Raw genomic sequence first — 16,224 nt, 5'->3', positions numbered from 1 at the left:
TGTGTGCACATATAGGGGCGGCAGGCAGCCTAGTGGTTAGAGCGTTGGGCCAGTAACCGAAAGGTTGCTAGATCAAATCCCCGAGCTGACAAGGTAAAAATCGGTCGTTCTGCACCTGAACAAGGCAGTTAACCCACTGTTCCTAGACCGTCATTGTAAATAACAATTTGTTCTTAACTGACTTGCCTAGTTAAATTAAGGTAAAAAAATAATTTTTCCAGCATGCACTGCCAGGCTGAGGAAGTGATGTAAATCCCCTCCCCCTCCAGTCTTACCTGAGTCAGAATCTTTCTGGTCTCCATTGGCTCCAACAGTGAAGGGAAGCTTCCTCTTGGATGCCTTCTCTTTCATCTCTTTGACGCCATCGCTGCGGTCCAATTTAGGAGTCTTGTTTGACAATACTTTATCCTGGCAAAAAAGAAAAGAAACATGAACACCGTATTGCACAGCTATAAAGACACACAGATGATAATTTATGGGGTACACTACTAGCTACTAAAACTGTAGTTTAAAATGAAAGGGCTGATGTGGAAGGATATTTATAGAACTTCCTCTAGACGAGTGCCAAGTTTTAGCCTAATGTTGGAGACTTCCCTTAGCACTGGGAGAAGACAGAGCCTTAACAGACAGAGAGACACAGGCCATCCAGGCCAGGACACATTGACAGAGGGACACGAAGAGACAGGCAGGCGGCAGCTGTGTTTCCCAAAGCTTTACACTGCAGCGTGCTTCTGTCTGCCTGGAGACTTCCAGCGATTAGGGGATTTGCAGAGCGTGCCTTTTCCATGGAATTTCCTCTCGGCGTTCCGAGGCAGACGGTCTCAAATGGAAAGAGAGAGATGGAAGAAGCGGTAACATCGCCGGGGTCTGTGGTCCATGGCAACTGGAACCCATCAGAAGCTCCCGTCCCCCCATCAGCAAGCGGCCTGCTCCGGCACCAACGGCTCCCTCCGGCTGACGTTCTGTCTATACAGCACAGTACAGCGCTGCCTCTCCCTCGGCCTGCTTGGCCCAAAAGACTGCTGTTAAAGGGCCATGCAGCAGCTCTGATCGGGGCCCGTCTGCTCGGCTCTCACACGAAACACCCTCACATTTAGCTCTAAGGAGCAGGGAGATCTGGCTAACACTTCATAAGAAAAACGGCGCATGGATTTTAGTGCAGTGTTCCAAAGACAGGAAAATATATATCTCTCCTCTATACAATATACTGCTTATATATATATATATATATATATATATATATATATATATTCAAATATCAGGCTATTAACTGCAACCTGATGGTTTTAGTTTGTAGTCAAAGTTAAAAGAACTCTGAACCCAGATTTGAATGATTGCTATAATTAAAAACATTGCAAACGATTATAAAACAAATAAATAAAACCTTATGTAATGCCTCTTTTTCTAAACACTAGATTTAGAGGGCCAGAGCAGCTGGGTTGTCAGCCGGGTGCTGTCTGTGGTAAGGAAGGCTAATTAAAGAGCTCTGTGTAGGTGGCTGTTTACCACAGAGCAGAGACGCGTGATCCGATCAGGTCAGATAAGAGGTGGAATGTAGCAGCAGAACGCTCTCTCTTTCTCAGGCTAGTTCCCACTGCTGTACAGTGGCTCACTCTGCAGCCCGCCCTGGCAAGTCCCAGCCCCCGGCTCTCCTACAGTCATGAGACTATGATGTCACCCTTACAGTACAGTGTAGACACACAGCAAGGTCTTCCTGCTGCTTAGAGCTAGGCTTAGCAGTAACTCTGTACACCAGCGAGAGGGAGGGAACGAGACACTATTTGTAGGTCTACATGTAGGAGGAATTTCCAAACAGAAAGACAGTACACAGACAGCTGACACAGGCACGCACATACACAAAACAACATGTCAAGACCGACAGAGGCGTTAGTGCTAGGCAGAGCTAGTCTTGCTGCAACACGCGGAGAAAAGAGAGCTGAATTAAAAAGACAGCTGTGAGCCACTGCTTCAAGGCGGCCTTCATGAGAGACCGTGTTTACTGGTCTCCTAGCAATGCTCTCGCTCCTCCTCTCCCTCCCAGAGTCTGATGCAATTCTGTGCGGAAGGCTGTACATAGCAGACGCGCGTAAAGCTGCACCTCTGGGTTGCTGCTGTTGCTGACCCAGTGATTACCATGACATCATCATTCTGCGTCTAAGCCCACTGTGGCTGTCCATGCTGGCAACACGTCCACAAAAACACAAGCTGGCTTTAGCTGCCATTTAAAGGGACAGCTCTCCCCACTACCTAGGGGAAAACCCCACTGAAATGTCTCCCTTATCCCTAGTATCACAACCATGTTGAGAAACAATAACACAGGAAATGGCACCTGTTATTACGTTACCATTACAACTCTGCTCACATCTAATTAACAGCTCCGTTCATTAGAATCCACTTCTGGGAAATGATATTCAGTGGTCTAACATAGAACCTAGGGAGAACATCTCTAGGAACTAATCTCTCATGTTTTGTCTGAGTGTCTGTGTCAGGCTGACTGCAGCAGAATGCCCTGGCCTGCCTGCCTAGCAACGTAATGCTGTGTTTGATGCACGAGGATCTAAATTTGCCACAGTGCCAGCAGCCTCCACTTCATTGGTCAAAAACAAAGAAGATTAGTTCATAGATAAAACCGGGACTACCTACTCAGATGAGCCATATATAGCTGTCTGGCTAAAGCACATAACCTATGCTATATCATGAGTCATTAAGCTGATGCAACACTACATACAACCATTTCCCTGGCTCTAGGCTACATCTAGAAACACAGAAAGCATGTCTGTATTTAAAGGGGAGGGTTGTGTGATGGTATTCATAGTGCATTCAATACAGTAGCAAGGAACGTTTCAGAGATAATTCACGTCGGTAAAAAAACAAAATAACAACTGTTTGACATAGTGCATTTTGCAAACTTGTATCTTAAGTAGGGATGCACGATAAATCGGTGAACATATTGGAATCATCCAGTTTGCAGACGACACAACAGTAGTGGGCTTGATCACCAACAACGAAGAGACAGCCTACAGGGAGGAGGTGAGGACACTCGGAGTGTCGTGTCAGGAAAACAACCTCTCACTCAACGTCAACAAACAAAGGAGATGATCGTGGACTTCAGGAAACAGCAGAGGGAGCACCCCCCTATCCACATCGACGGGACAGCAGTGGAGAAGGTGGAAAGTTTTAAGTTCCTCGGCGTACACATCACAGACAAACTGAAATGGTCCACCCACACAGACAGTGTGGTGAAGGCGGCGCAAAAGCGCCTCTTCAACCTCAGGAGGCTGAAGAAAATTTGGCTTGTCACCTAAATCCCACAAACTTTTACAGTTGCACAATCGAGAGCATCCTGTCGTGCTGTATCACAGCCTGGTACGGCAACTGCACCGCCCTCAACCTCAAGGCTCTCCAGAGGGTGGTGAGGTCTGCACAACGCATCACTGGGGGCACCCTACCTGCCTACCATGACACCTACAGCACCCGATGTCACAGGAAGGCCAAAAAGATCATCAAGGACAACAACCACCCGAGCCAATGCCTGTTCACACCGCTATCATCCAGAAGGCGAGGTCAGTACAGGTGCATCAAAGCTGGGACCGAGAGATTGAAAAACAGCTTCTATCTCGAGGCCATCAGACTGTTAAATAGCCATCACTAACTCAGTGAGGCTGCTGTCTACACTGAGACCCAATCACTGGACACTTTAATAAATGGATCACTAGTCACTTTAAACAATGACACTTTAATAAATGTTTACATATCTTACATTACATGTATATACTGTATTTTATATACTGCACCTTGCCTATGCCGCATGGCCATCGCTCATCCATATAATTAGATGTACATATTTTCATTCACCCCTTTAGATTTGAGTGTATTAGGTAGTTGTTGGGGAATTGTTAGATTACTTGTTAGATATTACTGCACTGTTGGAACTAGAAGCATAAGCATTTCGCTACACTTGCATTAACATCTGCTAACCATGTGTATGTAACCAATACAATTTAATTTTATTTGGCCGGTATTAGCTAAAAATGCCAACGTCGGTATCAGTCTAGTTTAACGTCGATTTAAAAAAACGATGTCAAAGCTACCGTTCATACCTATATAATGTAGGTACATGACATAATGACGCCACGTAAAATGTAGCGCAACAAGTGCAACACAGCATTCCTAACTTAGCCCACAATGTCTGCTGTGTGGATCGAGCAGTCAACAAGTCCAGCAGTCATTTGAAAGAGTAAGAACATTTCAGCGAGACAACTCAAAGGCGAAATCCATCAACGCCAAGATAATGGAATTCATTGCCTTTGACAATCAACTGTTCTCTGTCGTGGGTGATGTTGGCTTTCACTGACTGGTCAAGTCGTATTTGACGCGTTAAATACGTTTTTAATTTGACACGTCAAATAACACAGCTCAGTTATAGAATGTTGTGTGTTCTGAATTTGCATGTGCAAGCCAAGCGCCACCACTACTATCAGTAGCACTGTCAAAGCTGTACAAAAAAGTTACTGTCAAAGCTGTACAAAAAAGTTATCCCAAACAAGCAAACACCGGCCACGAATGATGTGTTTACAATACTGTATTGGTAATAAAGCATTTTTTTGTTCGACCACAACTTCTGGGGTAGCTAGCTTTAGCTCGGTACCTAGCTAGCACCGATACAACCAGCCTGAAAACAATGACCAGTATAAACTGCAATCATTTTCATTTTTCTTAGCAATGATTTTGGAATCCTTGTGAGTAAGTATTAGCTAGGGTGCCACTTGTTGTTAACCTATTGAAATTGAACTTCAGTTCATGAAAATAAATAGCTAGCCAGCTACGTAGCCTTGTGCCCAAAGCTAACGTTATAAGCAGCCAGCTAGCTTCTTCTTGCTCGTGAGGTTCGACCGGACCAGGTTACGTGTTGTGAAGCTAGCCACAATAAGGATTAGGCACAATAGTGGAATTTGCAGTTTGTCTTCAAAATAAAACTAACTCTTTGGAAGTTATGCATAAGTTTAATATGGGTGGAATCATGCCATATTTAGACTAGATAATGTTAAACAAGGTTGGAATGTGAAGCAATGAAATGGGGTATCAGTCTACTCGGAAACACCCACAGAACACAATTGTTTAGAGTTTACGCAAATATTAGCATTGTAGCTCTTATCACGGGACTGTGACTGTGTGAAATCACCTCCTCAGTCAGCCTATTGTGTGTATTGACATTCATGTTGCACTGTACAGCTTTACCTAAGGTTTGGGGATCAATGAAATGGGGTATCAGTCTACTCAATACCCAAGATATTTTTTCCCAACGTCCTCAGACTCCAAAACATCCATGCAGTATTGTTTTTCATCGGGAATAATGTTCAATACACATAGTTTGACAATAAATGTGGCTCAATTCAGTTGTTTCAGAGTCCCATAATAAGAGCTACGACGCTAATGTTCTCTGGGAGTCACTGAGTAGACTGATACTCCATGTCATTGATCCACAATCCATAGGTAAGGCTGTACAGTGAAATAAGTATGCTCCCAATGTAATTCTAAAGTCTAATACTTCCAGTGTGATTAACAGATTTTTGTCAAATTAACAAATTGTCTTTTGTTGATTTTATATAACAACGTTTCAACCTCGTTTAGCATGATCTATTTAATTATGGCATAATTCTACTATTTTGTATTAATTTGCATCACTGTCAATGACATACTTTTAAGTCCACTATTGTGGCTAATCCTTATTGTGTCTAGCTTCACATAGATGGGTCCGACCACCATTAATCAAATAAGAAATGTCTTTATTAATTAGGGTTATTTTAAATGACACCTAGCAATATAGTTAGCTAGCTAAACTATAGCTACTGAAACAGATTGTCGTTTTGCTCTGTTTTTGGGGAAGAACATTGTTTGCATCCATGAGCTAGCTAGCTTTTTTATGACCAGCACTGTAGGTGTGCGAGACAACTTTACCAGCATCATAGCATACATATCGATTTGTGGTGTGTCAGTATGTGTGTGTTTCTTACCTTCTTCCCACTCTGCTTCTCCACCATGTCAGTGTTGAGTGGGAAGTCTTCCAGCTGGGGGGTTTTTGAACCCCCACCCTTGGGCATCGTTCAGCTATCGCCACGCCAAACCTCATTCACGCTTCCATCGCATCGTCATCGACCGTCTGCCAAAGGAGAGAGCGAGAGAGATAGAGGGGGAGATGGAAAGAGACACGTTAGCACCTGGTCACTCGCCTCCACAGAAAACACATTTCCACCCTGCCGCACAATGCTCCCATTAGCAGTACATCAGGCTCCCCATTTTCAACAATTACACCTGCATTCTGGTTTCAAAGGTGAGGAAGTGTGCAGAATAATGCCCCTGCTCCAGACCCACTCTCTGCCCTGTAAGTTTAGGGTGTTTCATTGCCATATCCATAGGGTGAGAGAGATAGTGGTCAATGCGGGTGAAAAACAGGCCTACGGAAGCGAGTCTAAGCAAGTTTTTAATACCATCCTGTAAAGTAGCTAATCCCTTATTCACACACAATACATTCCTAATTGAAACCAATGTCTTGATGGCAATAACATTAATCCATCTCGATTACAATAAACATGGGGAGAATTATAGGTTTTGCTATATTGCGCAATGCCAGCAAAACGGTTTTTACTGTGGGACAGGAGACAAACATATCTGCTTCATGACTCCTGGTAACAGCTGAGGAATGTCTTCAGGGATATGGCATGTCTGGACAACAGCCCTGCTGCCCTACCCAACATTAATACTACACAGTGTTGGTGTGATGCAGGGAATGGTGTGCTAGCAGGGAGTGGTGTGCTAGTGTAATGCAGGGAGTGGTGTGATAGCAGGGAGTGGTGTGCTAGCAGAGAGTGTTGTGCTAGCAGAGAGTGTTGTGCTAGTGTGATAGCAGAGAGTGTTGTGCTAGTGTGCTAGCAGAGAGTGTTGTGCTAGTGTGCTAGCAGAGAGTGTTGTGCTAGTGTGATAGCAGAGAGTGTTGTGCTAGTGTGCTAGCAGAGAGTGTTGTGCTAGTGTGCTAGCAGAGAGTGTTGTGCTAGTGTGCTAGCAGAGAGTGTTGTGCTAGTGTGATAGCAGAGAGTATTGTGCTAGTGTGATAGCAGAGAGTATTGTGCTAGTGTGATAGCAGAGAGTGTTGTGCTAGTGTGATAGCAGAGAGTGTTGTGCTAGTGTGATAGCAGAGAGTGTTGTGCTAGTGTGATAGCAGGGAGTGTTGTGCTAGTGTGATAGCAGGGAGTGTTGTGCTAGTGTGATAGCAGGGAGTGTTGTGCTAGTGTGATAGCAGGGAGTGTTGTGCTAGCAGGGAGTGGTGTGCTAGTGTGATAGCAGATAGTGTTGTGCTAGTGTGATAGCAGGGAGTGGTGTGCTAGTAGAGAGTGTTGTGCTAGTGTAATGCAGGGAGTGGTGTGCTAGTAGAGAGTGTTGTGCTAGTGTGATAGCAGGGAGTGTTGTGCTAGTGTGATAGCAGGGAGTGTTGTGCTAGTGTGATAGCAGGGAGTGTTGTGCTAGTGTGATAGCAGGGAGTGTTGTGCTAGTGTGATAGCAGGGAGTGTTGTGCTAGTGTGATAGCAGAGAGTGTTGTGCTAGTGTGATAGCAGAGAGTGTTGTGCTAGCAGGGAGTGGTGTGCTAGTGTGATAGCAGGGAGTGTTGTGCTAGCAGGGAGTGGTGTGCTAGTGTGATAGCAGGGAGTGTTGTGCTAGTGTGATAGTGTTGTGCTAGTGTGATAGCAGGGAGTGTTGTGCTAGTGTGATAGCAGGGAGTGTTGTGCTAGTAGGGAGTGTTGTGCTAGTGTAATGCAGGGAGTGTTGTGCTAGCAGATAGTGTTGTGCTAGTGTGATAGCAGGGAGTGTTGTGCTAGCAGATAGTGTTGTGCTAGTGTGCTAGCAGGGAGTGTTGTGCTAGTGTGATAGCAGGGAGTGTTGTGCTAGTAGGGAGTGTTGTGCTAGTGTAATGCAGGGAGTGGTGTGCTAGTGTGATAGCAGGGAGTGTTGTGCTAGTGTGATAGCAGAGAGTGTTGTGCTAGTGTAATGCAGGGAGTGGTGTGCTAGTGTGATAGCAGGGAGTGGTGTGCTAGTGTGATAGCAGAGAGTGTTGTGCTAGTGTGATAGCAGAGAGTGTTGTGCTAGTGTGATAGCAGAGAGTGTTGTGCTAGTGTGATAGCAGGGAGTGGTGTGCTAGTGTGATAGCAGGGAGTGTTGTGCTAGTGTGATAGCAGAGAGTTGTGCTAGTGTGATAGCAGGGAGTGTTGTGCTAGTGTGATAGCAGGGAGTGTTGTGCTAGTGTAATGCAGGGAGTGTTGTGCTAGTAGAGAGTGTTGTGCTAGTGTAATGCAGGGAGTGGTGTGCTAGTGTGATAGCAGGGAGTGGTGTGCTAGCAGAGAGTGTTGTGCTAGTGTGATAGCAGGGAGTGTTGTGCTTGGAGGGAGTGGTGTGCTAGTGTGATGCAGAGAATGGTGTGCTACAGGGAGTGGTGTGCTTGGAGGGAGTGGTGTGCTAGTGTGATAGCAGGGAGTGGTGTGCTAGCAGGGAGCGGTGTGCTAGTGTGATAGCAGGGAGTGGTGTGCTTGGAGGGAGTGATGTGCTAGTGTGCTGCAGGGAGTGGTGTGCTTGCAGGGAGTGATGTGCTAGTGTGATGCAGGGAATGGTGTGCTAGTGTGATGCAGGGAGTGGTGTGCTAGTGTGATGCAGGAAGTGGTGTGCTGCAGGGAGTGGTGTGCTTGCAGGGAGTGGTGTGCTTGGAGGGGGTAGTGTGCTAGTGTGCTGCAGGGAGTGGTGTGCTTGCAGGGAGTGGTGTGCTAGTGTGCTGCAGGGAGTGGTGTGCTTGCAGGGAGTGATGTGCTAGTGTGATGCAGGGAATGGTGTGCTAGTGTGATGCAGGGAGTGGTGTGCTTGTGTGATGCAGGGAGTGGTGTGCTAGTGTGATGCAGAGAATGGTGTGCTACAGGGAGTGGTGTGCTTGGAGGGAGTGGTGTGCTAGTGTGATAGCAGGGAGTGGTGTGCTAGTGTGATAGCAGGGAGTGGTGTGCTAGCAGGGAGCGGTGTGCTAGTGTGATAGCAGGGAGTGGTGTGCTAGCAGGGAGCGGTGTGCTAGTGTGCTGCAGGAAGTGGTGTGCTAGCAGGGAGCGGTGTGCTAGTAGGGAGCGGTGTGCTAGAAGGGAGTGGTGTGCTTGTGTGATGTAGGGAATGGTGTGCTACAGGGAGTGGTGTGCTTGGAGGGAGTGGTGTGCTAGTGTGATGCAGGGAGTGGTGTGCTAGTGTGATGCAGGGACTGGTGTGCTAGTGTGATGCAGGGAGTGGTGTGCTAGTGTGATGCAGGGACTGGTGTGCTAGTGTGATGCAGGGACTGGTGTGCTAGTGTGATGCAGGGAGTGGTGTGCTAGTGTGATGCAGGGACTGGTGTGCTAGTGTGATGCAGGGAATGGTGTGCTAGTGTGATGCAGGAACTGGTGTGCTAGTGTGATGCAGGGACTGGTGTGCTAGTGTGATGCAGGGACTGGTGTGCTAGTGTGATGCAGGGACTGGTGTGCTAGTGTGATGCAGGGACTGGTGTGCTAGTGTGATGCAGGGACTGGTGTGCTAGTGTGATGCAGGGACTGGTGTGCTAGTGTGATGCAGGGACTGGTGTGCTAGTGTGATACAGGGACTGGTGTGCTAGTGTGATGCAGGGACTGGTGTGCTAGTGTGATGCAGGGACTGGTGTGCTAGTGTGATACAGGGACTGGTGTGCTAGTGTGATGCAGGGACTGGTGTGCTAGTGTGATGCAGGGACTGGTGTGCTAGTGTGATGCAGGGACTGGTGTGCTAGTGTGATGCAGGGACTGGTGTGCTAGTGTGATGCAGGGACTGGTAGCACACTGCTAGTAGGGACTGGTGTGCTAGTGTGGGAGGCCTTTCTGAACCTACTGTTAGGTGCTAGCATGAAACCCTCTAGACACTCTGCAGTGAGCTAGTGAGGCCTTGCTACAACCACTGCAGTGGTTTTATAGTACGGCCAACTCTGCAGGGAGCTAGTGACGCCTTGCTAAACCATCTGCAACGTTTTCATAGTGAGGCCTACTCTGCTCTAAGCTTAGTATGGCCTCTCTCCTGCCCAGTTCCCTCCTGCTGAATCTCCATGCAGCCACGCTACTAGATTATCCCTATTCTCTTTAGTATCCACTTCTCCGTCTGCATGTGGAGAGGTTGCTTCCGAGCGCCCATGAATAAATGATATGTAAAGAGTTTCTCAATATTTTTCTACTCCATAATGCTTTTTTTTTTTTACCAGAGTGTGTGCAGAGGGCTGGGCTGGAGCCTGCCCCTCCTCCTGCCATCCTCCCTCTCTCTCTCCACTACCCGGGAACGCTGCCTGGCACTCAGCTCTGCCCTGGCGCCATGGCCCTCCCTCTGCAGCTCTCCTACTCAAAGACAGCTATTTATATCCCAGAGCCAGCGACGCACACCGACAGAGGAACATTGCTCCTCTCTCTTCCTGGCATATGGAAAGTGAGACGCAGCAAACCTCTGCTCTGCTCGGCTCTGCCTCCACCCCTCTTCTCTGGCCCCATCCCCCAAAGCCTCACACACTCCAAGCTCACATTACGCAGCACAAAGTGGCTTCGGGGTCAACTACTAACAGAGACAAAGATTCTATGATACACACATTGTGCCGACCTAGTTTGAGGAATCTTGAACAATAAACTCCACACCCCCATCGTAAATTCACACATCGCGATTGAAACCAGCCTTTGATGTTAGTGGTGCGACACAGTTTCATATTATATTGAGATAATTATTTTGTATAATAACTTAACCAAGTACAATTTCCCCTCTGCTATAACTTTCTGAGTGTGTATGTTGGTGCCTGTACGCGCATGGCAGGGTCAATAACCTATTAAGTTTTCCTATATGGTTTCCACCGTGTACCATATCACTTCAATAAATAGTGTTCTCTCTCTCCCTTTTTTACATAACGTAAAAACTATCGTATATAATACCATAGGCCTATATTATTATAGATAACATCACTATCCAGATGCTGTGCTTCTTGACGTAATTGTGTTATTAGGTTGTCTTCAAGGATTCTGGGGTGGTTTTGGCACAGGGGCTAAATAAGTGTATTATGTTATTGAGTCCTCAGTCAGTTCCTCTATAGGGGTTTTTAGGGAAAGGGAGACTTCAATGTCTGATATGTGTGTTCTGAGCTTTCATCTCCTAGTGGGGAGAGGAACACACACACACACACACACACACACACACACACACACACACACACACACACACACACACACACACACACACACACACACACACACACACACACACACAGAGAGAGAAACAGAACTCCAAGAGGAAACACAATAACATCCATTCCAAAACACAGGCCTAATTTCCTCTGCCTTCCACCCCATTCAAAATCTGTACAGCATCTGCTATCAGTGTGTGTGTGTGTGTGTGTTACACAGAGGGGCCTCTCTCCACAAGCCAGCAGCTCTAATTCATCACATATGAGTAAGTCTATGCACTGTAAGGTACAGTAGAGAGAAGCCGAGACCCTGGTCCAATGCTGGATCCTGCAGCATCCGCTTCCCGCTCCTTTACACTGAAAACAACAAATCCTGGCTCCCTCTTCCAACCCCCCAAACACACACCATGTGTGCAGTCTGTCCACACTCCCCCAGGGGTCCCTTCCTGCCACTCTGCAAACAGGGTCAGCCATTTTTTCCAAAGCTGTATTGATGAAATGTTGTACAGTTTTTGTCTTGCGTCAGCATCACCTCCATAAGTCATGAAATTACCTCACCGATTTGAGTTTCACTTTGACATTGTTTTGTCTGGGAGGCTAGGTAAACAAAGCCCACGTCATCCTCACAGCACTGTTTACAGTGGAAAAGCAGCACACCAGGAGCCAAATTGCAAATGCTAAAGGCCTATTGGAGAGAACATTGATCTGCAATCATGGAACAGCACAATTTCGATAAATGTGGAAAGTGTAAATTTGGCATTTTCAGGCAAAGTGACGTACGTTCCTTAATTTGCTTGCAATACCGTATTGGAAATGCCTTATCCGTCCAATTTCAACAGCAAACGCATGACACACATGGCAGCCATGTTAAAAGGTCTATATAAACAGTCTTTGATGTGTGTTGTTTTGCTGACAGCCCTTCCAGGCACCAATGTCACCTGACAGCAGTGATTGGTCATGTAACTACGCACTTGAGCCATTAGACAAAGCATTGGCTTGCTAGCTAGTTGACTATTCTCAACTACGATTGGTGCTTGGAGAGGGTGGGTGGGTTCACACGCAGGTTAGAGCTGTTACTCTTAGCGTGAAATCAGACTATCCCAACAGAGGCAGAGCCTTGTGGGTTCATCGCACTGACCCAGTAGATGAGTAAATAATGTGGTCTTTAATGGGTTCCCAATGGGGACGTTTTTACTGAGACTGACCCCTGGTCAGCAGAGCTGGAGGTTAGACTTTAGCGCTTTCTACTGCTTCTACACTACACAGAGACCTCACCTCTTTCTCCTGCTTCAACACTACACTGAGAGCCCTCACCTCTTTCTCCTGCTTCAACACTACACAGAGCCTCACCTCTTTCTCCTGCTTCAACACTACACAGAGCCCTCACCTCTTTCTACTGCTTCAACACTACACAGAGCCCTCACCTCTTTCTACTGCTTCAACACTACACAGAGCCCTCACCTCTACTCCTGCTTCAACACTACACAGAGCCCTCACCTCTTTCTACTGCTTCAACACTACACAGAGCCCTCACCTCTTTCTACTGCTTCAACACTACACAGAGCCCTCACCTCTACTCCTGCTTCAACACTACACAGAGCCCTCACCTCTTTCTACAGCTTCAACACTACATAGAGCCCTCACCTCTTTCTACAGCTTCAACACTACACAGAGCCCTCACCTCTTTCTCCTGGTTCAACACTACACAGAGCCCTAAACCTCTACTCCTGCTTCAACACTACACAGAGCCCTCACCTCTTTCTCCTGCTTCAACACTACACAGAGCCCTCACCTCTTTCTACTGCTTCAACACTACACAGAGCCCTCACCTCTTTCTACTGCTTCAACACTACACAGAGCCCTCACCTCTTCTACTGCTTCAACACTACACAGAGCCCTCACCTCTTCTACTGCTTCAACACTACACAGAGCCCTCACCTCTTCTACTGCTTCAACACTACACAGAGCCCTCACCTCTTCTACTGCTTCAACACTACACAGAGCCCTCACCTCTTCTCCTGCTTCAACACTACACAGAGCCCTCACCTCTTCTACTGCTTCAACACTACACAGAGCCCTCACCTCTTTCTCCTGCTTCAACACTACACAGAGCCCTCACCTCTTTCTCCTGCTTCAACACTACACAGAGCCCTCACCTCTTCTACTGCTTCAACACTACAGAGCCCTCACCTCTTTCTCCTGCTTCAACACTACACAGAGCCCTCACCTCTTTCTCCTGCTTCAACACTACACTGAGAGCCCTCACCTCTTTCTCCTGCTTCAACACTACACAGAGCCCTCACCTCTTCTACTGCTTTCAACACTACACAGAGCCCTCACCTCTTCTACTGCTTCAACACTACACATAGCACTCACCTCTTCTCCTGCTTCAACACTACACAGAGCCCTCACCTCTTCTACTGCTTCAACACTACACAGAGCCCTCACCTCTACTCCTGCTTCAACACTACACAGAGCCCTCACCTCTTTCTCCTGCTTCAACACTACACAGAGCCCTCACCTCTTTCTCCTGCTTCAACACTACACAGAGCCCTCACCTCTTTCTCCTGCTTCAACACTACACAGAGCCCTCACCTCTTTCTACTGCTTCAACACTACACAGAGCCCTCACCTCTTCTACTGCTTCAACACTACACAGAGCCCTCACCTCTTCTACTGCTTCAACACTACACAGAGCCCTCACCTCTTCTACTGCTTCAACACTACACAGAGCCCTCACCTCTTCTACTGCTTCAACACTACACAGAGCCCTCACCTCTTCTCCTGCTTCAACACTACACAGAGCCCTCACCTCTTCTACTGCTTCAACACTACACAGAGCCCTCACCTCTTTCTCCTGCTTCAACACTACACAGAGCCCTCACCTCTTTCTCCTGCTTCAACACTACACAGAGCCCTCACCTCTTCTACTGCTTCAACACTACACAGAGCCCTCACCTCTTTCTCCTGCTTCAACACTACACAGAGCCCTCACCTCTTTCTCCTGCTTCAACACTACACTGAGAGCCCTCACCTCTTTCTCCTGCTTCAACACTACACATAGCCCTCACCTCTTCTCCTGCTTCAACACTACACAGAGCCCTCACCTCTTCTACTGCTTTCAACACTACACAGAGCCCTCACCTCTTCTACTGCTTCAACACTACACAGAGCCCTCACCTCTACTCCTGCTTCAACACTACACAGAGCCCTCACCTCTTCTCCTGCTTCAACACTACACTGTGGCAGAAAATAGACCTTTCTTAACTGTGCTGCTATAACTTACTTTTGTATGTCTGCAGGGTTCTCCCCAAAGAGTGTAAAAGGGGCGCCTTGCCACATTGTGGACCTGGCTGCGCCACTATGTAAAAAATGTAATTAAATTAAAAATTAAAAAAAGATTGTGAGTGGCTTGTCGTTCTGTGTGAGAAAGAAACATTCCAAACTGACTCTGGGGAAGTTGTGGGACGACATATCCCAAAATCATACCACCGTACATAGATTTTGTTTTTAAGCAATAAGGCTGATGCAACAGATCAGAACGTTGTTAAGAAGTTGATCAACTATTATTAAAGATATTAATTTACTGTAGCTGCGTTCTGTGTCTGTAAAGGGTTGCAGAAGATATAACGTCATTGCCCGGCAATACACATGTAATAGGAGCATTATTCTGCATTGAAAATTGACATGGAATTTTTTTATTTATATAGTTTTAACGGAAAACCAATAACGTGGCAGTTTAAATGTTAAGCAATGTTCAATTTGTCACATCAGTTTTAATGGCATATGTGGAAGTTATAAAATAATTCCATAACAATTTCTATAACGCCTGCTACCAGAAGTTGTTCATCATTAGTGGACGTGCATTATGCAACAACAACAAGGGGCATTTTCATAGACAGACTTGAAAGCCAGATCAGTGAATATTGCAAAAAGCTAATTAAACTGTTTTGATAAGGGGCCTCCCGAGTGGCGCGGTGGTCTAAGGCACTGCACTGCAGTGCTAGCTGTGCCACTAGAGATTCTGTGTTCGAGTCCAGGCTCTGTCGTGGGTCGGCCGCGACTGGGAGACCCATGGTGCGGCGCACATTTGGCCCAGCGTCGTCCAGGATAGGGTTTGGCCGGCAGGGAAGTTCTTGTCCCATCACACACTAGCGACTCCTATGGCGGGCCGGGCGCAGTGCACGCTGACACGGTCGCCAGGTGTACAGTGTTTCCTCCGACACATTGGTGCGGCTGGCTTCCGGGTTAAGCGGGCATTGCGTCAAGAAGCAGTGCCGCTTGGATGGGTTGTGTTTCAGAGGACGCACGGCTCTCGAACTTCACCTCTCAAAGTATTTTGATAAAATAATTAGTGGGTTTTATGGTTGAAGGCTTATATTTAGCCTAGGTATAATTTGACAAAGCCCTGAATTCATTAGATTATTCCCAACTTTTTTGAAATGAAGTGTATATCTTTAATTGTGCAACAAAGTTTATTTTGAGAAAATGTTTAAGCCAAATCACTCTGCCCTACCCTAACATCGCCAGGACTTGTGACACACACTGAATTACTCTTGCCCTCATGGTCCCAGTTCTGTTGACCACAGAAATGACCAGTATAATTCTAGGAAAAATGTGGAAAAGTGTATTTAAGGCACTGTGTTTGCTATTTTATTAGTTATACTTTTAGGCTCTAGATTGCAGGAAATGGCAGTTTCAGGTGTTAAAAGAGTCAAAAATCTCTGAGTCAAAACTGGATAATAATCAGTACCACCTTGTTAAAAAATCCTGGGGAGAACCCTGGTCTGGAATATCATGGTAAACATCATGGTAAATTACATAGTATCATGGCTAACAGATGATTATGTCGCTGCAAAAAAAAAATATTTCACTCTGAGACAGCACTGTGTCTGTTGTGAAGGACTCCCTGTCCACTGACACGGTAGGACCCATGAGGACACACACTGCTAATCATCTCCAGTCTCCACTCGCAAGCAACTGCATCT

At 46.6% G+C, this 16,224-nt stretch overlaps 1 protein-coding gene across 3 annotated transcripts in view; it reads right to left on the bottom strand.

Annotated features, from left to right (window-relative positions):
• LOC129834374 (ankyrin repeat domain-containing protein 11-like) overlaps positions 1–16,224 on the bottom strand; it is a 145,994-nt gene that overhangs the window by 25,959 nt on the left and 103,811 nt on the right. For all 3 annotated transcript variants that reach the window (XM_055899293.1, XM_055899295.1, XM_055899294.1), the window contains 2 exons: positions 6,015–6,160; positions 276–408 (listed from right to left, as the gene is read on the bottom strand). In XM_055899293.1, coding sequence (XP_055755268.1) covers positions 276–408; positions 6,015–6,101 — 220 coding nt within the window. In that variant the 5' untranslated portion in view covers positions 6,102–6,160. The remainder of the gene's footprint in view (positions 1–275; positions 409–6,014; positions 6,161–16,224) is intronic.

This window comes from Salvelinus fontinalis, chromosome 35 (genome assembly GCF_029448725.1).
Source record: "Salvelinus fontinalis isolate EN_2023a chromosome 35, ASM2944872v1, whole genome shotgun sequence".
Taxonomy (NCBI): Eukaryota; Metazoa; Chordata; class Actinopteri; order Salmoniformes; family Salmonidae; genus Salvelinus; species Salvelinus fontinalis.
Note: the sequence above shows the minus strand (reverse complement) of the source record. Positions and strands in the feature narration are given on the sequence as shown.